Source organism: Hyperolius riggenbachi, chromosome 7, assembly GCF_040937935.1.
Source record: "Hyperolius riggenbachi isolate aHypRig1 chromosome 7, aHypRig1.pri, whole genome shotgun sequence".
In the NCBI taxonomy this organism is placed as follows: Eukaryota; Metazoa; Chordata; class Amphibia; order Anura; family Hyperoliidae; genus Hyperolius; species Hyperolius riggenbachi.
Window position 1 is genome coordinate 33,129,927 of NC_090652.1, and position 23,415 is coordinate 33,153,341.

General features: G+C 48.2%; 1 protein-coding gene across 1 annotated transcript in view; it reads right to left on the reverse strand.

Moving 5' to 3' along the window:
* LOC137525467 (uncharacterized) overlaps nucleotides 1-23,415 on the reverse strand; it is a 75,278-nt gene that overhangs the window by 49,288 nt on the left and 2,575 nt on the right. Inside the window, exons 2-4 of the mRNA XM_068246566.1 lie at nucleotides 7,056-7,095; nucleotides 6,941-6,978; nucleotides 1,742-1,792 (exon numbers count right to left, since the gene is read on the reverse strand). Of these exons, the coding sequence (XP_068102667.1) occupies nucleotides 1,742-1,792; nucleotides 6,941-6,978; nucleotides 7,056-7,095 (129 nt within the window). The remainder of the gene's footprint in view (nucleotides 1-1,741; nucleotides 1,793-6,940; nucleotides 6,979-7,055; nucleotides 7,096-23,415) is intronic.

The following is a 23,415-nucleotide window of genomic DNA, read 5'->3' on the forward strand; positions in this document are numbered from 1 at the left end:
GAAGAAGAAGTAGCGCCCTGCCCCCAGGGCCGGTCCAAGCAAGAAGAAGGGGCTGGTCCAAGCAAGAAGTAGTGTCATATCAAACCAAGGGCAAAGAGGGATAATTTGCATATTCAGTAGCAGTGCATTGTGGGTAACCACAAATGTTCACTTATAGCTGAATTATTGCAGATTTGCTTCTGTTTTAAGAAGGAAAATTACCCCAAGCTTTGCTTTTTTTAGTAGGAGGGCTTTTTGGTCTCTTTTATCATCCTATATATTCTTAGTAGTTTGGGTCACCCTGAGCTGCTGGGTTACTCTGTTGTACTGGTCCAAGCCCTATCTCATACAGCTGTATCAATCCCTGCCATGTACTGATGAGGACCAAAAGTCTGAAATAGGCTGTCTACATGTGGGTTTGATATGACTGTGTAAAATTTAAAGCTATATGCTTGCTATACACCAGTGGCTCTGGATGCTTGCCTGACTTACCAAGCAATGTACTGATGAGGACCAAAAGTCTGAAACAGGCTGTCACGTGTGGGTTTGATATGACTGTGTAAAACTTAAAGCTATAGGCTTGCTTGACTTATCAAGGGTGAAAAGGAATTATTTGCATATTTAGTAGCAGTGTATTGTGGGTAACCACAAATGTTCACTTATAGCTGAATTATTGCACATTTCCTTCTGTTTTAGGAAGGCAAATTACATCAAGCTTTGCTTTTTTTAGTAGGAGGTCTTTTTGGTCCCTTTTATCCCCCTATACATTCCGAGTGGTTTGGGTCACCCTGAGCTGCTTGGTTACTCTGTTGTACTGGTCCAAGCCCTATCTCATACAGCCGTATCAATCCCTGCCATGTACTGATGAGGACCAAAAGTCTGAAACAGGCTGTCTACATGTAGGTTTGATATGACTGTGTAAAATGTAAAGCTATATGCTTGCTATACACCAGCAACTCTGGATGCTTGCTTGGCTTACCAAGGGGGAACAGGGGTAATTTGCATATTTAGTAGTAGTGCATTGTGGGTAACCACAAATGTTCACTTAAAGCTGAATTATTGCATATTTCCTTCTGTTTTAAAAAGGCAAATTACACCAATACAGTGTGCGGCATTGCAGGAAGTGATGACAGTGGAACGCACGATGGAACACGGAAGAGGTGAGTCATCCCCGCCCGCTGCCTCTTACTAATAGTGGCGGCTGCTACTGTGCTTAAGCAGGAGGGGGAGTGCACATGGGGGACCCAGGTGAGGGGGGGGGGGGGGGGTGGTTTCCTGCTGAGCTTAGGCTGGAGGTAGAGCACACATGGGGGACCCAGTTGAGGGGGGGTCCAACCCCCCTCCCTGCCGCTGTGCCCAATACCCCCTTCCTGCCCTCTACCCTCTTATGCGGCGTATGCTACGCCGCGGGTCGGCTAGTTTTTAATAAAAAAGTAAAGATCTCTGACATGTTTCCGCTTCCTGTTGTCTTCCTAATGATTTGCATATATTTAAATTTAAAAATGCATAGAAAACGCATAAGCGATTTCTATTAGCAAACCGCAAACGCATACAAACACACGCAAAACGCATGAAAAACGCATCTGCGTAAAAAAAACCCCTGCAAAACTGCGGAAAACGCCGGATTTTCACGCTATGCTATGTGTGCACCTAGCCTGTATGATCGTTCCGGTAACAGTTCAGGGCACGAGCACTGCAAAGATATGCTGTTCATCTACCACAGCTATTTGATTATACCAATGAAACAATGGCTCGTTCTTACTTGTCATAACAGAGTAGGGCGTGGCAGAGGAAGGGTTTGGTAGGTAAAGTTCTACAAGAAGAAGAAAAAAAAACAGGTTAAATACAAACAAAACCAAAAGGAAATCACAATAGAGGGTAACAATAGTAGTTTGTATTGTTTTTCCCTTTTATAAATGTCACTGTACAGATATCCTGCTGATGTTGGGGTTGCCATGAAAAGTAATTTTGTTGTGTTACACAATGACAATAAAATGCAAGCTTGGTATTGCAGGCTGAACAACCTTCCAATTTGATAATTTAGAAAAAAAAAGAATCTGTGCCACAACATGGTTGCTCAATCTGTGTTTTGATCAATTTCTGGGCAAAATCGGTCAAAAAGATCGATCGGGAATGCTGTAAAGTATCAATTGCAAGGACTCAATGGGGTATGGTAACGGCATTCGCCAATTTGCCGACTGACGATCCCTGGAGCGGTGCCCTCCCAAGTGTATATGTGTCCCTCTGTGCGCGTGTGCAGTGTTAAAGGCTCACATGACATTGACGGCCCAAATCCTGATTTACTCCAGTGTCTGGAGTCACTGCGGGCACCTACAGGGAGTGCAGAATTATTAGGCAAGTTGTATTTTTGAGGAATAATTTTATTATTGAACAACCATGTTCTCAACGAACCCAAAAAACTCATTAATATCAAAGCTGAATATTTATGAAAGTCGTTTTTAGTTTGTTTTTAGTTTTAGCTATTTTAGGGAGATATCTGTGTGTGCAGGTGACTATTACTGTGCATAATTATTAGGCAACTTAACAAAAAACAAATATATACCCATTTCAATTATTTATTTTTACCAGTGAAACCAATATAACATCTCAACATTCACAAATATACATTTCTGACATTCAAAAACAAAACAAAAACAAATCAGTGACCAATATAGCCACCTTTCTTTGCAAGGACACTCAAAAGCCTGCCATCCATGGATTCTGTCAGTGTTTTGATCTGTTCACCATCGACATTGCGTGCAGCAGCAACCACAGCCTCCCAGACACTGTTCAGAGAGGTGTACGGTTTTCCCTCCTTGTAAATCTCACATTTTATGATGGACCACAGGTTCTCAATGGGGTTCAGATCAGGTGAACAAGGAGGCCATGTCATTAGTTTTTCTTCTTTTATACCCTTTCTTGCCAGCCACGCTGTGGAGTACTTGGAACATTGTCCTGCATGAAAATCATGTTTTTCTTGAAGGATGCAGACTTCTTCGTGTACCACTGCTTGAAGAAGGTGTCTTCCAGAAACTGGCAGTAGGATTGGGAGTTGAGCTTGACTCCATCCTCAACCCGAAAAGGCCCCACAAGCTCATCTTTGATGATACCAGCCCAAACCAGTACTCCACCTCCACCTTGCTGGCGTCTGAGTCGGACTGGAGCTCTCTGCCCTTTACTAATCCAACCACGGGCCAATCCATCTGGCCCATCAAGACTCACTCTCATTTCATCAGTCCATAAAACCTTAGAAAAATCAGTCTTGAGATATTTCTTGGCCCAGTCTTGACGTTTCAGCATGTGTGTTTTGTTCAGTGGTGGTCGTCTTTCAGCCTTTCTTACCTTGGCCATGTCTCTGAGTATTGCACACCTTGTGCTTTTGGACACTCCAGTGATGTTGCAGCTCTGAAATATTGCCAAACTGGTGGCAAGTGGCAAGTGGCATCTTGGCAGCTGCACGCTTCACTTTTCTCAGTTCATGGGCAGTTATTTTGCGCCTTGGTTTTTCCACACGCTTCTTGCGACCCTGTTGACTATTTTGAATGAAACGCTTGATTGTTCGATGATCACGCTTCAGAAGCTTTGCAATTTTAAGAGTGCTGCATCCCTCTTCAAGATATCTCACTATTTTTGACTTTTTTGAGCCTGTCAAGTCCTTCTTTTGACCAATTTTGCCAAAGGAAAGGAAGTTGCCTAATAATTATACACACCTGATATAGGGTGTTGATGTCATTAGACCACACCCTTCTCATTACAGATATGCACATCACCTAATATGCTTAATTGGTAGTAGGCTTTCGAGAATAAACATGCATAAAGAGGATGATGTGGTCAAAATACTCATTTGCCTAATAATTCTGCACTCCCTGTATATCACATGACACTGGTGTATGTAGTGACATCTTTACATGCACTGGAGGAGGCCAGAATTGGCATCAGCGGAGCAGGTGAGCTTTCAATACTGCACAAGGACAGGAGGGGACACACATACACTTGGGGTAACACCGGGTGGGGTTTGCTCATTGGGAGGGCATGGGGGGGCTAATATACACTTGGGGTAACATGGGCCTGGGGTCTGCCCATGGTAAGGGCATGGTAAACACATAATCACTTGGGGTAACACTGGCCTGGGGTCCGCCCATGGGAAGGGCACAGAGGGACACATATACACTTGGGGTAACACCGGCTTGTGGTCCGCCCATTGGGAGAGCATGGGGGGACACATATACACTTGGGGTAAAAGCGGCCTGGAGTCCGCCCACAGGGAGGGCATGAAGGACTCATATACATTTGTGGTAACACTGGCCAGGGGTCCGACTATGGGGAGGGCATGGGGGGACACATATACACTTGGGGTAACACCGGCCTGGTGTCTGCCCTTTGGGAGGGCAATGGGGGACACTTGGGGTAACACTGGCCCTGAGTCCACCCACGGGGATGGCACGGGGGGCTCATGTACACTCGGGGTAACACCGGCCTGGTGTCTGCCCTTTGGGAGGCCAATGGGGGACACATATACACTTGGGGTAACACTGGCCTGGGGTCCACCCATGGGGAGGGCACAGGGGACTCATGTACACTTGGGGTAACACTGGCCTGGTGTCTGCCCATTGGGAGGGTATGAGGGGACACATATACACTTGGGGTAACACCGCCCTGTGGTCTGCCCACAGTGGGGCACCCATACACTTGAGGAGCATCAGCAGGGTGTATATCAATACAATAGATTTCACACTGAAATCTATGTTTAAATTGGGACAGTGTGTGGGCAGGCAATAGATCCCTCTCTGATCAGATTACATCAGACTCAGAGAGGCATCCGTCGAATGGTCGATCTGGCCATACATCGAGTGACATATGGCCAGCTTTAATGTTTTTTGCTTCAGTAGTATAAGAACATTTTTATCTCTCCTTATCTGTTTTATTTCACAGATTTTCTCTAGTAATCTTTTTGCCTCACAGATTAGCTCTCCTTATCTGTCCTAACTCTCAGCATGTGTCTTCTTAATTTATTTAACACATTAATCATCTCTCGTTTTAGTTGAAGGTAAAAAAATAAAGCTCTGTACACACTAGATTAACTTCGGCCGACTACTACTACTGCACAGGCGCAGAACACTCCCAGCCGCAGGAGCGAGACAGGAAAGCGTGCTCGGCTGTACTGCGCCTGCGTTGACTGGCCCTGACTTGACGATTTACTGGGCCAGATTGCAGAAGCTGCAGGCGGTGGAGGAATGCGACAAGTGAGTGATCAGGCCGAAGGAGGCTGGAGGAAGCCCCAGGTAACGTATAAAACGTTTCCCCTTCATTTCAGGTACACTTTAAGTAAGGTGCGATAATTCATAAGATTAGATACAAAGACCACAATTAACTAAGCTTATCTTCTGTCTTTAAAAATGATTCCAAACTGTTTTTACTCTTATCCCCATGGTGATAAATCATGTAGTATTCACTAAGCAATTTACCTCAGCCAAACCTTAAAATAAGGATTCTCTTCTTAAAGGAGTTATCCGGGCTTTCAAAAGAAAATAAAGGCTACTTACCAGGAGCTTCCTCCAGCCCCAAGCTCCCAGGACCTCCCTCACCGCACCTCTGCGCGCAGCCGTTCGCCGGAGCTCCGCCCCGGTCCCCGGCGCGAGCGGCGCTGTCAATCACCGCCACGTGGGCCGAAGCGGACTGCGCAGGTGCAGAACTACTGCGCCTGCGCAGTCCGCTCCGGCCCACGTGGCGATGATAGTGCCGCTCGCGCAGGCGCAGTACAGAGCGGCCTGAGGGCTACTTACCGGGAGCTTCCTCCAGCCCCAAGCTCCCAGGACCTCCCTCGCCGCACCTCTGCGCGCAGCCGTTCGCCGGAGCTCCGTCCCGGTCCCCGGCGTGAGCGGCGCTGTCAATCACCGCCACGTGGGCCGGAGCGGAGCTCCGACGAACGGCTGCACACAGTGGTGCGGCGAGGGAGGTCCTGGGAGCTTGGGGCTGGAGGAAGCTCCCGGTAAGTAGCCTTTATTTTCTTTTGAAAGCCCGGATAACTCCTTTAAGTTAAGGAGTGAAGGCTTACATTGAATCCTAAACTTACAGACAGAGTGTTAATTCACAGAGAGAAATGCTAGTGATAACAACTGTGAAGTATGTGAGGAATTATCACCTGGCCTGAGTTGTTGTTCAAGGGAACCTAAACTTAGAAGGATATGGATGTTTCCTTTTAAACAATACCAGCTGCCTGGCAGACTGATCTCTTTGGCTGCAGTAGTGGCTGAATCACACACCAGAAACAAGCATGCAGCTAATCCAACCTGACATTAGTCAGAGTACCTGATCTGCATGCTTGTGTAGGGGCTGTGGTAAGAAGTATTAGAGACACAGGATCAGCAGGAGAGTCAGGCAACTGGTATTATTTTTAAAGGACAAATCCATATCCTTCTCAGCTTAGGTTACCTAAAGTGGAGTGCTACTAGAGACTACAATGTAAAGAGCAGGATTCTGAGCCATCTGCTTCATTTTTTCAGTATCTTTAAACAGAAGGGGCTGTGTACAGAAGGGAGGAAGAGAGAGAGATCACGCTTATTTATATACACACACAGCCAGACACAGAAATACACACACACACATAGACAGACACACACACACACACACAGCCTCTCTCTCTCCTTTCCTGGCTGCCATACACAGCACCTGCAGTCTAGCTCTAATCATGCTGGCAGAGGAGACAGTAGGAGGGGCAAAGTTACATCCTGCCTGCGTGTGCTCCTCCTTTCCCTATCTACTGAATGCAAAAATAACTACAAAGGTGATAAGTTAAGGACTGGAGTGGTAAGATAACAAGGCAAGCTTCTTTAGTGAATTAACACTGAAAATACTGATCTATGTGAGATAATAGCTTTTCACTTGCCGTATTATCACCAGCATGATCTTAGTGACTTGTGGACAATATTTTCTGTTTAGTGGTAGATAAGAATATCCTTACCTGTCTGGTAGCGAGGATGAAGTTGAGGTTCAGGAGTCCTTGTGAACAAATAACACAAAATTACCCATAGTGGGACAGTTATAATGGGATAAAAGAATGTCAGACATATGCTTACGGAGGAGGAGAGCGGCGTTCCGTGACTCCACGCGTCTTATCTGTATACAGAAAGTGAACACAGTTCAATCATTTATCTGTTCTTTTCTAATGCAAGATCTTTTTTATTGCAGAAAAGTGCAAGTTGTACAAACACTTGTAAATAAGGCCAACATCTCAATCCAATGATCTCAGTCCTATACCAGATGCACAAATCCAAGTCCTTTGCTTTATTACATGTAGAAAATGGGGAAGATATAAGTGCTGGTAGAAATCAAACTCTAGCAGCCAAAGAATTCCAATCCACAATGGACATTAAGCAATATGTGTTCCTACTTCCTGTCTGTCTAAATCACAGCCTCTGTGCAGCCTGCAGACACCCAGTCAGGGCCGGATTTACCATAAGGCACTGCAGGCACCTGATGATAGAAAGGCAGCTCGCTCTGAACCTCAAGTGCCTACCTCCTTCCCTATGTAACTTAATACTGAGGGTACCTCTGACTACCTAATACTAAGGGGCACCTGTAGCTACCCATGACGGGCAAGGGAAGTAAGGGAGAAGTGACAGCTGGACAGCCACCACACTTATGGTGGGGTTTGTAGGTCCATGGAGGGCGAAGTCTAGGGTGCCAGGACATCAGTGCCTATAGGCTCCTGTGATGTAAATCCAGGCCTGCACCCGGTGTTCAAAAATAGGGACAGGTGACCACCACCATGAACATGTAAACTGGAGTCAAGCTTGATTCATAACATGGGCGGATACATTTTATTAAAATAGTTTTTAACTGCTTGAGGACCACAGGCTTACACCCTCCTAGTGACTAGGACATTTTTTACAATTCAGCACACTGCAGCTTCAACAGCTCACTGCACGGCCATACAACTTAGCACACAAATGAATCTTGTCCCCTTTTCTTGCCACCAACAGAGCTTTCTGTTGGTGGCATCTGATTGCTGCTACGGGTTTTATTATTTTTATTAATTTTATTGTTTTTTTTTCAATTAAAAATGACTTTTTTTTAACATTTATCCCTCCCCTTGAGATCCAATAACATTGATTGCTTCTCATAGGCATCAGCCTATGAGAGCAATCTGATTGCGAGCCTCTCCTGGGTACAGCTCAGTGACAGAGCTGTACCCTGTACAGTGCTACACTAGATCCGGGACCTGCACTGGACCCTACTATGTTGCAAACCTCCGATTTTCTTTTGCGGAAGGTTCGGTTCGCGCAAACTTTTGCGAACCGCAATAGACTTCAATGGGGAGGCAAACTTCAAAATTTTGAAACATTTCTGCTGACTGGAAAAATAATAGAAAAGATTTTTCATGGGGTCTAATACCTGGAGGAAGATATGGTTGAGTAAAATACACATCAAAAGTCCCAGAAAAAAATCTGAATGTTATACAAAGCAGTGTTTTAAGGTCAGAAATCTCATTGAATGTTCAGTTGCAGGCCTACACTACTTTATGACACCAGGAATCCCTTCTCACTCTCTCCCCCCTCCCTCTCTCCCTCACTCCTTCCTCCCGGAGTACTATATCAAAAGCCAGCTTACATACCATGGCTGGGAATTGAACCCAGGTCTCAGTGTGCGGTAAGTAACTCATTTAACCACTATACCACCAACAACTCTACATGCTGAAGCCAGCCTAGCATGTACCATTATGATCAATCCAAGAGAAAAATTAGCTTGCTTAATCCACGGAATTGTACTATATCAAAAGCCAGCTTACATACCGTGGCTGGGAATTGAACCCAGGCTGGGCTGGGAAGTGAACCCAGGTCTCAGTGGGTGGTAGGTAACTCATTTAACCACTATACCACCAACAACACTACATGCTGAAGCCAGCCTAGCATGTACAATTGTGATATACCCAAGAGAAAAATTATCTCTCTTTTTCTCTCTCTAGGACTTGATGTCATTGAAGTGAATTTTCAGTTTGAAACCATCAACGGATACCAGCAGAATTTCACAGGCAATTTCGGAATTCTGCCAGATTGAAAAAGCAATTCCGAGAGAGAGAGAGAGAGAGAGAGAGAGAGAGAAATCTACCTGGCTATCTGGGGTTCTCTTCTGACAACTGTTGAACACAAGAGGCAAGGCCATGCCTGGGCGGGCTTGAACCACCAATCTTGCAGTTAACAGCCAAACGCACTAACCAATTGTGCCACACAGACTGTGTACCACAAAGACTGTGTATGCAGTTGCTGTTGAATGATTTTATGGGGATGTATGTGTGTCTTTTGGAGGAAGGAAATAAGTCTGCTCCAAGAAGTTTCAGCATGTAGTGTTGTTGGTGGTATAGTGGTTAAATGAGTTACCTATCACACACTGAGACCTGGGTTCAGTTCCAAGCCACGGTATGTAAGCTGGCTTTTGATATAGTACAATTCCGTGGATTAAGCAAGATCATTTTTCTCTTGGATTGATCATAATGGTACATGCTAGGCTGGCTTCAGCATGTAGTGTTGTTGGTGGTATAGTGGTTAAATGAGTTACCTACTGCACACTGAGACCTGGGTTCAATTTCAAGCCATGGTGTGTAAGCTGGCTTTTGATATAGTACAATTCTGTGGATAAAGCAAGCTAATTTTTTTCTTGGATTGATCATAATGGTACATGCTAGGCTGGCTTCAGCATGTAGTGTTGTTGGTGGCATAGTGGTTAAATGAGTTACCTACCACACACTGAGACCTGGGTTCAATTCCCAGCCACGGAATGTAAGCTGGCTTTTGAAATACTACAATTCCCTGGAAGGCGAGACCCTCCTCCCTCCGGGAGGAGGGAGGAGATAGAGGGAGGGAGTATAAGGAATAACAATCAGCTAGGAACAAACCTACAAGATCCTAACTAAACTATCCCTAGCAGAGTCTGTCGGCAGCTGTCCCTTAACTAATTACTGTAGGCAGACGAGTGAGTAAAGCAACTGCAAAAGTTCGCCTTCGCCGGCAAACGCGAACCACCTAAAGTTCGCCGGCCGGCGAACCGTTTGGGACATCTCTAATTATTACGCATAATAGTGTAGGTAAAGAGTAAGTGTAGTAGTCCCTTAACCCTCCTGGCGGTTTGCTAAAAAATCGCCAGGGGGCAGCAAATCTTTTTTTTTTATTTTTTTTTTTCATGTAGCGAGACAAAGTCTTGCTACATGATAGCCGCTGCTCAGCGGCATCCCCCCAGCCCCTCTGATCGCCGCCGGCGATCGGCGATCAGGAGATCCCGTTCAAAGAACGGGATCTCCTGGAGGGCTTCCCCCGTCGCCATGGCGACAGGGCAGGATGACGTCACCGACGTCATCGACGTCGTGACGTCAAAGGGGATTCCTATCCACCCCATAGAGCTGCCTGGCACTGATTTGCCAGGCAGCGCACGGGGTCTGGGGGGGGGGGGGGGGGGGGCGGCTGCGGCGCGACGGATAGCGGCGGATCGGCGGGTAGCGGCGGCGATCGGGCACTGCACGCAGCTAGCAAAAAAAAAATTATGCAAATCGGTCCAGCGGGGCCTGAGCGGTGCCTTCCGGCGGCAAAGCCCGAGCTCAGCTCGGGCTTACCGCCAGGAAGGTTAAAGGGAACCTGAAGCGAGTAAAATTATTTAAAATAAACACATGATGTAGCTGCAAATGAATATTATATACTAACTTCGCCATCACTTCCTCTCAGAAACTCACCATTTTCTTCTTACAGGAATCCCTTCCAGTCCTGACAATATTTTGTCAGAACTGGAATAAACCAGTTGCTGTCAGTTATATATCAGCTGCTGTCAGTTACATCTGAATGTGCAAAGTAATGTCCATGTTTCCCTATGGCTCAAGTGGGTGATATTACAGTTTAACAGTGTGCTGACCAGGAAGCTGTTATGGGGTAGTGGACATTTTTAAAATGGAGGCCGGAGAATTCCACTGATCACAGTGGACAAATGGGACACAGGAGAGGAGAAAGAGATCGAGGAGTAGACTACACGGGAGGTACGTATGACCTGTGTATAAATACTTTGACTTTCTATTTTCAGTTCAGGCTCTGTTTTAGGTGCAAAACACTTTCTGACCAGTGGTGCTCACCGCCAGGTCGTGATCACGCTTACGCGTGGATTCACGACCATTTTGACGCATTCCGCCTCGGACACGCTAAGCCGTGAATAGATTTTCAACCACGAAAATCTACTTCGGCTTCGCGTGAATGCGGACAGAAATCCGCATTCACGCTCGTGAAACCCGGGGCTGAAGTCGTGGTTTGCGGAAATGCGTCAAACTATGCGGAAGTGACACATTGCAGGCCAATCAGAGTTCCCCAAGCCAAGCCCTAGCAACCAATCACAGGAGGGGAGCTATGCCCTCCCCTCCTGAATATAAAGCGGCGGCCATGATGGAAAAGCTCTGTCCTTGCTACTAGACTGTGGTGCTGAGAGGATTATCTCCAGGCCATTGTTGTTTGAGCAAGTGCATTTATTGTGTTAAAAACAAAGCGTTTTTTTGCTAACACTGCTCTTATACTGTACACAGTTAGCTAGTCAGTGAGTGATTGCTGTAGTTAGTTGTAGTCAGTGTAGTGTAGTGGGAGTGTGGGAGTCTAGTGATTATTTAACTGTGTGTAGTGCTGTGCAGGCAGGTTCAGTGCTGCAGTGTAGTGGGAGTGGGGATTATCTGTGTGTAGAGTGCAGGCAGGCAGGTTAGTGCAGCTGCAGTGTTCACTTGTATATTCCAGTGACAGTTATACACTTGTACTATTTGCAGGCAGCCAGTCACACCGCCGGCGCCGCCACTCTCTGCCAGCGCTGTTCATTCATTCTGTCAGTGACCTTGAGCCGTGCCCAGTGCCCACTGCTCGCTCGCTCGCTGGCATATGAGCATCTCATTACACAGTGTGACATCCTTGTGTGCCCACTGCATCCTTCAGTGACCTAGTTGTATATCCAGTGCCCACTGCTGTGCCCACTGCATCCTTCAGTGACCTTGTACTGTGGCCACTGCATCCTTCAGTGACCTAGTTGTATATCCAGTGCCCACTGCTGTGCCCACTGCATCCTTCAGTGACCTTGTACTGTGGCCACTGCATCCTTCAGTGACCTAGTTGTATATCCAGTGCCCACTGCTGTGCCCACTGCATCCTTCAGTGACCTTGTACTGTGGCCACTGCATCCTTCAGTGACCTTGTACTGTGCCCACTGCATCCTTCAGTGACCTTGTACTGTGGCCACTGCATCCTTCAGTGACCTTGTACTGTGCCCACTGCATCCTTCAGTGACCTTGTACTGTGGCCACTGCATCCTTCAGTGACCTAGTTGTATATCCAGTGCCCACTGCATCCTTCAGTGACCTTGTACTGTGGCCACTGCATCCTTCAGTGACCTAGTTGTATATGCAGTGCCCACTGCTGTGCCCACTGCATCCTTCAGTGACCTTGTACTGTGCCCACTGCATCCTTCAGTGACCTTGTACTGTGCCCACTGCATCCTTCAGTGCAGGGGCGCTGACGTCACTTCCGGAAGTGACGTCAGCCGCTAGAGGGAGAAGTCTCCGATGGAACGCACGGAAGCAGGTATGTATCTGCCCGCCGCTCGCTGCCCACCACAGCCCCACAGACACTTACGAGCTGGAGGGGAGCGCAGAGGGGAGAGCCCCGAGGTGAGGGAGAGGGGGGAACTACCCCTCTCCCCGCCGACTGTGGGCAAGGCTTTCCCCTCATGCTGCCACCCCTCCAGCACCCACAAAACGGCCCCGAGCGGGCCCCAGGGGGGGGGGGGCGGGCCCCCCCGCGGGCGCAGGGGCTGCAGGGCCTATTCCTACGCCCCTGCTTCAGTGACCTTGTACTGTGGCCACTGCATCCTTCAGTGACCTAGTTGTATATCCAGTGCCCACTGCTGTGCCCACTGCATCCTTCAGTGACCTTGTACTGTGCCCACTGCATCCTTCAGTGACCTTGTGCTGTGCCCACTGCATCCTTCAGTGACCTTGTACTGTGCCCACTGCATCCAGTGATTCATTACTAGCAACATGTCTGGCAGGGTTTCGCGGGGTGAGAGGAAAGGGAGTTCAATTGCCTCAGCCACTTCTGGGACTGCTCCACGTCCAGGGAGAGGACGCCCAGCTGTACGTGGTCGTGATGCAGCAGAAAAGGGGGCAGCAAAGCCTGGGCCGAGTCAGCGGACGCCATTGTCCAAATATTTTAAAGTTTCTGGTCCCCGTGTGGTGGTTGAGCAAATGGAACCTGACGTACTCATGGACATCATGACTTCCTCCCAGACCTCTACTGTGAGCACCACTCCAAGCAGTAGCAGCAGCAGCCAACATCCCACGCTTGTTGTGACATCCACCCCAGCACCCACTGGTCAGCAGCCCTCCCAGGATGACAGCGTTCTGTCCCTCAGTCCGGCATCTGGGAACCTGCTGATGCAAGAAGCACAGGACTTACTGGGGACTGATGTGGCAGAGATTGAGATCGGGCCACAATCACAAGCGTTGTTGAGTTCTGGTGATGAAGAAGAGGGGTCTGTGTCTGGGGATGTAGGGACAGAAGAGGAGGCGGGGGAGTCAGAGGAAGAGCTGGATTATGATGATGCTGCTGATGATGACGTTGTGGACCCTAACTATGTGCAGCCTGCTGAGTCCGTGGAAGAATGGTCAGAGCAGGATGACGAGTCACCTCGGCCTAGGCAAGGATATCGCCATATGTCAGGCAGGGGCAGGGGCATCGGCAGCAGTGGGCGTGGAGGAAGTAGACAGGACACTGCTTCAGCCGGCACCACCACCATGCAACCCCCGGCAACTACTACCACACATTGCTCCGCTGCACCCTCTGCTAGTGGGGGCCGCAGTAAATTAAAGTCACCAGTGTGGGATTGCTTTGAGGAATGTACTGATGACAAAAGGTATGCGGTGTGCAGGTTATGCAGCAAAAGATTGAGCCGTGGGAAAAGTCTGAGCAAGATGGGTACCTCATCCCTCCAGGGCCACCTGAGAAGCCGCCACTGCCGCGAGTATGCGGACTTTAAGAGGAAGCAGGCACTGCTGGCAGGGGTTCCTGAGAGCAGAAGGCCCACCAGCGCAGCAGCATCCTCCCTCCCTCAGGGTCGTGAATCCCCCACAGCAGCAGCAGTAGTAGCACGCAAGCGCTCTTCCACCTCGGCTGCTCAGGACACAGACATTGAGGCTGGCAGCCAGTGTTCATCTCTCTCCTCTGCCTCCCCTGCATCCCAGCGTCGTCAGACCCTGCTGAGCGACACCTTTCAGGGTCTGACCAAGCCTCTGCCTCCAAGCCACAGGCGGATCCGCAAACTAAATGGCTTGCTGGCCCGGGCCATGGCATCACAGCTGCTTCCCTACTCCCTGGTGCAGGAGGGGAGCGCCATGCGGACGCTGCTCCAATTTGGCATCCCCAAGTGGCAAGTCCCCAGTCGCCACTATTTCAGCAGGAGCGCGATCCCAGCACTCCACAAGTTTGCGGTGGAAAACGTGGCCCGTTCCCTGGACTACTCTGTGGGCAAGCGGGTCCACGTGACCATGGACTCGTGGAGTAGCAGATTTGGGACAGGTCGCTACCTGTCCTTTACGGCCCACTGGGTGACACTGATGGAAGGGAGGGAGGACAAGAGCGCATCAGCCCAGCTAGTGGTGCCACCACGCGGGATCAGGGGGGATGCAGAAGGGTCCTGTCACGACACTCCCTCAGCACCCGGAAAGCAAGCCCGCCTCGGCAGCAGCAGCGCCAAGCCTCGGCACTGCCAAGCCCTTTTAAAATTGGTGACCCTGGGGAAGGAGAGGCTTACGGCCACCAACGTCCTGGCCGCCCTCAGGAAGCAGGAGCGGAGGTGGCTGACCCCCAGAGGCCTGGAAGTGGGGTATGTGGCAGCCGATAACGGGGCCAACCTGGTGGCAGCAGTGCAGCAGGGAAACCTCCAGCACATCCCCTGCTTGGCCCACGTGCTCAATCTTGTGGTGCAGCGCTTCTTGCGCACCTACCAGGGGATGAGCGAGCTGCTGCAGGATGCCCGGGCGGTGGTACGCTTTTTCCGCCTGTCAGCCACTGCCTCTGCACTCTTGTCCACCTTACAGCAGCAGTATGGAAGGCCACAACACCGGATGATCATCGACATGCCAGTTCGCTGGAATTCGACTCTGGCCATGTTGGAGCGGCTGTGTCAGCACAGGCTGGCTCTTAGGGCCTACATGCTAGACCCAAGTGTCCCCAGCAACCAGCAAGTCCCCATGATTACTGCCACTCAGTGGACACTGATGCAGCAAGTATGCCTGGTGCTGAGTCCCTTCCTGGAGGCAACCAAGATGGTCAGTGAGGAGCGGGCCTCTGTGTGCCAGTGGGTGCCCTTGGTTTGTCTACTGGAGCAGGCAATGGACAATTTAATTGAGCGTGGGGATGAAGCCCTGAGGCAGTTGGAAGAACAGGAGCAGATGGCAGCACAGTCCAGCTCAGAGGAGGGCTCACAGCAGGTAGTGGAAGAGTTGGAGGTCCCTAACCTGAATGAGGAGGAGGAGCAGAGTGCAGCAGGCGTTGTACGTGGATGGCGGTTTGAGGAGGACAACTACATGGCACAGGAAGAGGACAGGCATGCGTTATGGGACAATGGCGAGGACGAGGAAGATCGTGCTGGCAGGGCCCACTTGTTTCCCATGGCTGTGCACATGTTGCGCTGCCTTCGCAGGGACCCCCGGGTGATCCAGATGCGTTCAAGGGAGGACATCTGTATTACCTTGATGCTTGATCCCCGTCTGAAGGGGAAGCTGGGAGACTTAATGACGCCATCCACCACCGAGCAACGCACAAGGGAGTTGAAGGAGGCCCTTGTGCGCAGACTACTGGAAGCATTCCCCCAGCATTCCACCCCCACTGTAACTGCTCTGCCAAGCCAGCAAGAGGTGCCTGCCATTGCCACTAGCAGCACAACAACAACCACCAGCAGCAGCAGCAGCAACTGGCGCCCCGGAGACCTGAAGAGCCTAAGCAAGAGCCTGTATGCAGTGCAGCAGCCCAGAACAGAGGTGCCCGCCACAGCATCCACCACCAACCAGCACAAGCAACGACTGACCACCATGGTGTCTGACTATATGGGGTCATCCAGCGGGCTCAATGACACCGACAGCCCCGTGGACCCCTTGGAGTACTGGGTCAAGAGACTGGACATCTGGAGCGAGCTTTCCCAGTACGCCCTGGAACTCCTATCCTGCCCTCCTTCCAGTGTCCTCTCAGAGAGATGCTTTAGTGCGGCCGGTGGCGTGGTCACAGAGAAGCGCTCTCGGCTCTCCCACGCCTCTGTGGACAAACTCACCTTCCTGAAAATCAACCAGGCTTGGGTGGAAGGTGAGTTCCTGGCCCCTATTGTCGGACACAGGGGGACATGAAGTGGCTGCTGCATGTGCTGTTGTTAACTATGCCTGCCTTTATAAAGACATTTACTACCTGCCTAGTGCCTACCTTGGTTAATTTTTTGGTGTTATGGTACTACTACCAGTAAGTTGCCATGGTCCTCCTTCTGAGCTGCTGAACTGACCGCCCGCTTTGTCCTCCTGACTCAGTCGCTACTACACTCTGTGTTCACACTGCCCGGGTCGCCGGGTGCATTTAATTTTTTGGCCAGCACTATGACGCTGTGCTACTTCTACTGTGCTGCTGCTGCTGAACTGACCGCCCGCTTTGTCCTCCTGACTCAGTCGCTACTACACTCTGCGTTCACACTGCCCGGGTCGCCGGGTGCATTTAATTTTTTGGCCAGCACTATGACGCTGTGCTACTACTACTGTGCTGCTGCTGCTGAACTGACCGCCCGCTTTGTCCTCCTGACTCAGTCGCTACTACACTCTGCGTTCACACTGCCCGGGTCGCCGGGTGCATTTAATTTTTTGGCCAGCACTATGACGCTGTGCTACTACTACTGTGCTGCTGCTGCTGAACTGACCGCCCGCTTTGTCCTCCTGACTCAGTCGCTACTACACTCTGCGTTCACACTGCCCGGGTCGCCGGGTGCATTTAATTTTTTGGCCAGCACTATGACGCTGTGCTACTACTACTGTGCTGCTGCTGCTGAACTGACCGCCCGCTTTGTCCTCCTGACTCAGTCGCTACTACACTCTGCGTTCACACTGCCCGGGTCGCCGGGTGCATTTAATTTTTTGGCCAGCACTATGACGCTGTGCTACTACTACTGTGCTGCTGCTGCTGAACTGACCGCCCGCTTTGTCCTCCTGACTCAGTCACTACTACACTCTGCGTTCACACTGCCCGGGTCGCCGGGTGCATTTAATTTTTTGGCCAGCACTATGACGCTGTGCTACTACTACTGTGCTGCTGCTGCTGAACTGACCGCCCGCTTTGTCCTCCTGACTCAGTCGCTACTACACTCTGCGTTCACACTGCCCGGGTCGCCGGGTGCATTTAATTTTTTGGCCAGCACTATGACGCTGTGCTACTACTACTGTGCTGCTGCTGCTGAACTGACCGCCCGCTTTGTCCTCCTGACTCAGTCGCTACTACACTCTGCGTTCACACTGCCCGGGTCGCCGGGTGCATTTAATTTTTTGGCCAGCACTATGACGCTGTGCTACTACTACTGTGCTGCTGCTGCTGAACTGACCGCCCGCTTTGTCCTCCTGACTCAGTCGCTACTACACTCTGCGTTCACACTGCCCGGGTCGCCGGGTGCATTTAATTTTTTGGCCAGCACTATGACGCTGTGCTACTACTACTGTGCTGCTGCTGCTGAACTGACCGCCTGCTTTGTCCTCCTGACTCAGTCGCTACTACACTCTGCGTTCACACTGCCCGGGTCACCGGGTGCATTTAATTTTTTGGCCAGCACTATGACGCTGTGCTGCTACTACTACCACCAGTATGTTGCCGTGGTCCTTCTGTGCTGCTGAACTGACCGCCCGCATAGTCCTTCTCCTGACTCAGTCGCTACCACCACTGCACTCTGCGTTCACACTGCCCGTGTCCACTGACAACTCTGCTGCGATGTCATTGCTAATTGCTGCAAAAAAAAAAAAAAAAAATTACAAAAACCTCTCTGGAGCCTTTTTGCCGTCAGCCACTCATCCTCCTCCAGCGGTACCTTCGCCGCCAAGTGCCATTGGAACTCGCCTTCACCTCTTTGACTGCTTAACGCGTATATCCCTTTTTAAAACCACTTATTACCAATTAATAGCCCCATTTAAAGTGTTGATTTCACTTTAAAATCCATTTTCTCTAGAAAAAATTTTTTGGGGGGAATTTTTTATGTTGAAGTTATGTTGCCCCTTATCACCTCGATAATCCATGCTATTTGGGGGACTGTAGCATGTATGGGGGCTTTGTTATTAACGTTAAAAGAAAATCCGCCTCCGGGCGTGAATCCGCGCGTGATTACGCCATTCACGGGAAAAAATCCGCGTGGTTGCGTGGACGCGGACGAAAATCCGCATGCGGCGGGGCCGAATGCGGATTTTTTTTTGCAACCACGCGGATTTCCGAATTCGTGGATAAGGCACATCCGAGCATCTCTGTTTCTGACTACAAGTCGATGTAGTGGCTGAAATATCTATGCACAAATATAGCACTTGTGATGGGATGCAGGATGCATATTTGCATTTGCTTTCTGCAGAGATACTCAATTGGTCAAGAGAATACAAATGATAATAAACTTTCATCTAAAAAAGATTAAAACAGGAAGTTGTGAGAGCAACATGCCGGCATTAAAATGTACCTGAACTGGCATGATGAGATAACTACAAGTACTAGTCCTAATAAGAAATTGTCTGAAACCCCTTTCTATTTTCCGGCACTTGTTAAGAAAATCAGTTCAGTGTTTTATACAAACGAGCCTCTCAAACAGCTTGTTGAATAAGGTCCACTGTCCCAAAATGTAAATAAAAGGCACAACACTTCTATCTGGCTGAGAAAACACTGCTGATAACATGTTAGAGCTGAAAAGCTCAAAGAGTCAGTACTGCTGAATAAAGCAAATTTTACATCAGACTGTCATGGCTTCTGTTTACTACTCGGTCTTAAAAACACAGCCCTTAAACTGAGAATTAAAAAAAAAAAAATGAGACGCTGTTCTTTCTTACTAGTGTTCTAGTTTCCATTATTAAAAAACAAATCATAATCTCATATGTTTATGTTTAGTTCACATTTGCTTTAAGCCATTTCCCACTGACAGAATAGGAGGTACAAAGTTAACAACTGTGAAATGGAAAATTCATGCATGTAATTAAAATGATTAAAATGCCCAATAACTTTCTTTTTTTCTACATTGCTGTCACTTACATTAGATAGTTAAAATCTGAACGATCTGACAGATTTTGGACTAGTCCATATCCCCATGGGGGATTCCCAGGGTTTATTTTATTTTCAAAACCACTTACTGGGTGGCAGTTGCTCAGGCCAACTGTCAGAATAGAGTAGGCAGGCTGGCCGGCATCTTTGTATTGATTATTTCCAGGGAGGGCTTTTGTAAAGAATAAAAGAAATGCAGAGAAGCCCCATGAAAACCTGTCAGATCTGTCAATTATAACTGCTTACTGTAAGCGACAGCACCTTAGGATGAAAAGTAATTTTTAGAGCATTTTACTCAGGAAGAAATGCACAGCCTATAAGTATGAGTTTACATGTATGTTAGACTCTGAAGCCTGTTTAAAAATCAGATTTAACCACTTATTTATGTTAAGGATCATTGGCAGACCTAAAACGCCTCATACCCTGTGGCCAAACGAGGGTTTTATCACCCTCAAATCTAGGGCAAAAATCCACAACTTTCTTGGTCATAGATTTTGCTGCTCAGGGAGGCAGAGCCAGAGCTTACCATTGTAGCTCTGCCTCCATTCGCATCAATCCACCGTGCATCTCCGCCTCTCTTCCGCTCCTCTCAATGAAAGAAGACTGAGAGGGGCGGGGAGAGGCGGCGATCAGCGGGGATTGATGCGAGGAGAGGCAGAGCTACTGCAGAAAGCTCTGCCTCTACCAGGAAATGCTCCTGGGGATTTGGGGGTGATAAAACCCTCATTCGGTCACGGGATAGCGGCGTTTTAGGTCAGGCATAGATCCTTAACATAAATAAGAGGTAAAAACTGATTTTTAAAGAGGCTTCAGAGTCTCTTTGAATTGTACAAATTTCCATGATAGTTGTCAGTGCCTTCCCCAGTCTACCTAGTCAAAATTTAACAAAAAGAAATACAGACACTTTGGGCTCGATTCACAAAGCGGTGCTAACCCAGTTAGAGACTTTAGGCGTGATAACCATTTTTATCATGCCTAAACTCAGTTTAGGCATGATAAGTTTAGGCATGATAAGTTTAGGCATGATAAGTTTAGGCATGAAAAGTTTAGATAAGTTTAGATCGCATGCAAAGTCCCGCACGCAAAGCAGCGCCATTAAACTCTATGCAAAGTGCACCAGACTTTGCTAGCGCAAAACTTTTGATCAGCTGTGCACTGCGGTGCTAACCCAGTTGGTGCTATAGTTATCACTCCGAAACTTATTATGCCTAAACTTATCATGCCTAAACTTATCACACCTAAACTTATCACACCTAAACTTATCATGCCTAAACTGAGTTTAGGCATGATAAAGGGCTTTTCACCAGCGTGCTAACTGTTAGCACCGCTTTGTGATTCAGGCCCTTTGAGTTTCTTGTTATCTCTTGTATGTTTTGATGACACTTCCTGTGTTGGTCTGACAACCAGAGCCGCCTAATTTGAACGTATTTCTTTCATCGTTACGCAATGGCCAAACAGAACTCTAAAGTGACATCAGCCATTGGGATCCAGGCAGGTATTAGTACAAGTGAAACTCGAAAAATTAGAATATCATGCAAAAGCCCATTTATTGCAGTAATTCAACTTAAAGGACCACTACCACGAAAAATTGTAACATTTAAAATACAGGTAAACGCATACAAAATGTAGAAAGAAGAGAGTTTCTTCCAATGTAAAATGAGGCATAAATTACTTTTCTCCTATGTTCCTGTTGCTTACAGTAGGCAGTAGAAATCTGACAGAACTGACTAGTCCATCCCTTCATGGGGGAGTCTCAGCGTGGCCTTTATTCTTTATGAAGACATTCCCTGAAAAAGCATTTATACAAAGATGTCGGCAAGCCTCCCTGCCCGCTGCACATTTTTTGGCAGTTGAATGGTGCAACTCCCATTCACTAAGTGCTTTTGAAAATAAATAAAACCCTAAGAATCACCCATGAGGAAATGGACTAGTCCAAAACCTGTCATTTCTGTCAGGCTTTTAGGCCTCTTTCCCACCAAGACGTTGCGTTGTAGGGGACGTTATGGTCGCATAACGTGCCCCTAACGCAACGCGTGGTGGTGTTGAAGTTGGACGTCAGATTGAGCTGTGTTATGCAGCTCTCAAAGCAGCAGCTCCAGGTTAGTGATAGGAAGTCCGGATCTTTTTAAGGTTTCGGATCATTTGAATCGGATCATTGAAAAGATCTGGATCTTTGAACCGAATCATTTGAATCATTTTACTAGGGAAGCAGACTGGGTGAAATGACTAGCAGGACAGGACTTTCCCTGCACTGTACATTCTGTATGTTCCTGTTTCTTCCAGACAGACATCCACTGTGAACCAAATCTTTCTTTGTGATGATCCGGATGATTCGACTCACACAAAAAAATCCGGATCAAATGAACGATTCGTTCATGATCCGGACAACCCTACAGTCCCACCACGAGTCACCACAGTGCAGTGAATATTAATTAGCCATGTGGCTGGCTGCGGAGGAGGAGGGGAGACCTCCTCCTCCAACATTACTGAGCATGTGCAAACAGTCTAACGTGGCTTAGCCCAGTATAACGTACAGCATGCAGCACTTTGTTTAAACGTGCTGCATTACTATATAACCCAACGTGGCACTGTGAGCAGCACATTGATTTTACAGTGCTGTGAGTTAGGCTGTGTTTCTGTTTGCTGTAACGTGGGACTTTAACGTCCCACTGGGAAACCAGCCTTACTGTCTTCTGCAAGTGACAGCAACATAGAAGAAAAGTAATTTATGTGTCATTTTACTCTGGAAGAAACATACTTCTAATTTGTATGTTTTTACAATTTTGAGATTTTCGCGATAGTGGCACTGGTCATTTAAAGGTAACACTAATATATGAAATAAGAACCTTTTACAGGTGTTTTGGAGTAATTAGCTGATTAGAGTCTGACACACTGAGCCGAGAATATTGGACATTTTCACAATATTCTAATGAGCTGAGAGTTTGATTTTGGGACGTCTTCTCATAAGCTGTAAGCCATAATAATCATCAACATTATAACAAATAAAGGCTTGAAATATCTCGCTTTGCATGTAATGAGTCTTTCATACATTAGTTTTACCTTTTAAGTTGAATTACTGAAATAAATTGACTTTTGCAGGATATTATAATTTTTTTGTGTTTTACCTGTATAATGTCACTGCTAGGAGTAATTCTAATGGATAATACCATCCTTTGTCAAACAGGTAATTGGTAAAGGAATCAACATCAACCTCCTAATAACCCTGCTGTTAGAATAGTACTGTATGATGTCATCAGGACATTACAATTCTAACCTTTCTTACAGCGGCATAGCAATTGAGGATGCAGACAGGGGCATAGCTTGACAATATAGTGCCCATGGCAAATACTGAAATTCCGTCCCCCAACTCCACCAATACTAATAGGTAGCCAGAGGTGCCCCCCAGTATTATGTAGAGTTCTCCCCAATATTTGGACAGAGGTGTCTCTTCAGTATAGGTATCCAGAGGTGCCCACTGCCCAGTATTAGTGCCCCCGCCTCCAGGGTAAGTAGTGAAAGGTGTCCCCGTAAGCTCCACGTTGTATAGGTAGCCCCCCCCCCCCATTAGGGCATTTCACTGGTTTCAGTGGGGTCTCCATTACTGACAGACCACAGATCACCAGCAAAGAGAGAGGGCGCATAGTGCTCGATGACCACAGTCACTGTGCGCCCTCTTTCTCTCTGGTCAATGCCGATCTGAGGTCTGAGTGGTGGCACACCACAGGGGTGCTGTGGCGCCCATGGCAAGAGGCATGCCTGCACCCCTCTAGGTACGCCACTGGATGCAGAGGTTGTGAGTGATCTCACCAGGGCCCTTGGACAAGAGGAGCCCCAAGGGGCCCTCCCTCAAGCACAGTATTATCTCTTTATTGGTCCTGTGCTGGTAATGATTGCTTCTATAGATGCTTTGGATAGTAGTAATCATAAACACACTGTTCCCCACCCCCTTCTTGCACCTCTGACACTGTGGTTGTCCTTGGCAGGTTATGGTGCACCGCATCAATTGTTATGTATAGAGTTCGGGGGGTGCATGTAAAACTTGCACTGGGGACCAGAGCTCCTTAGCTGCTCCACTGCTTGCTTAAAGGATATCCGAAGTGAAAATAAACTGATGAGAAAAACAATT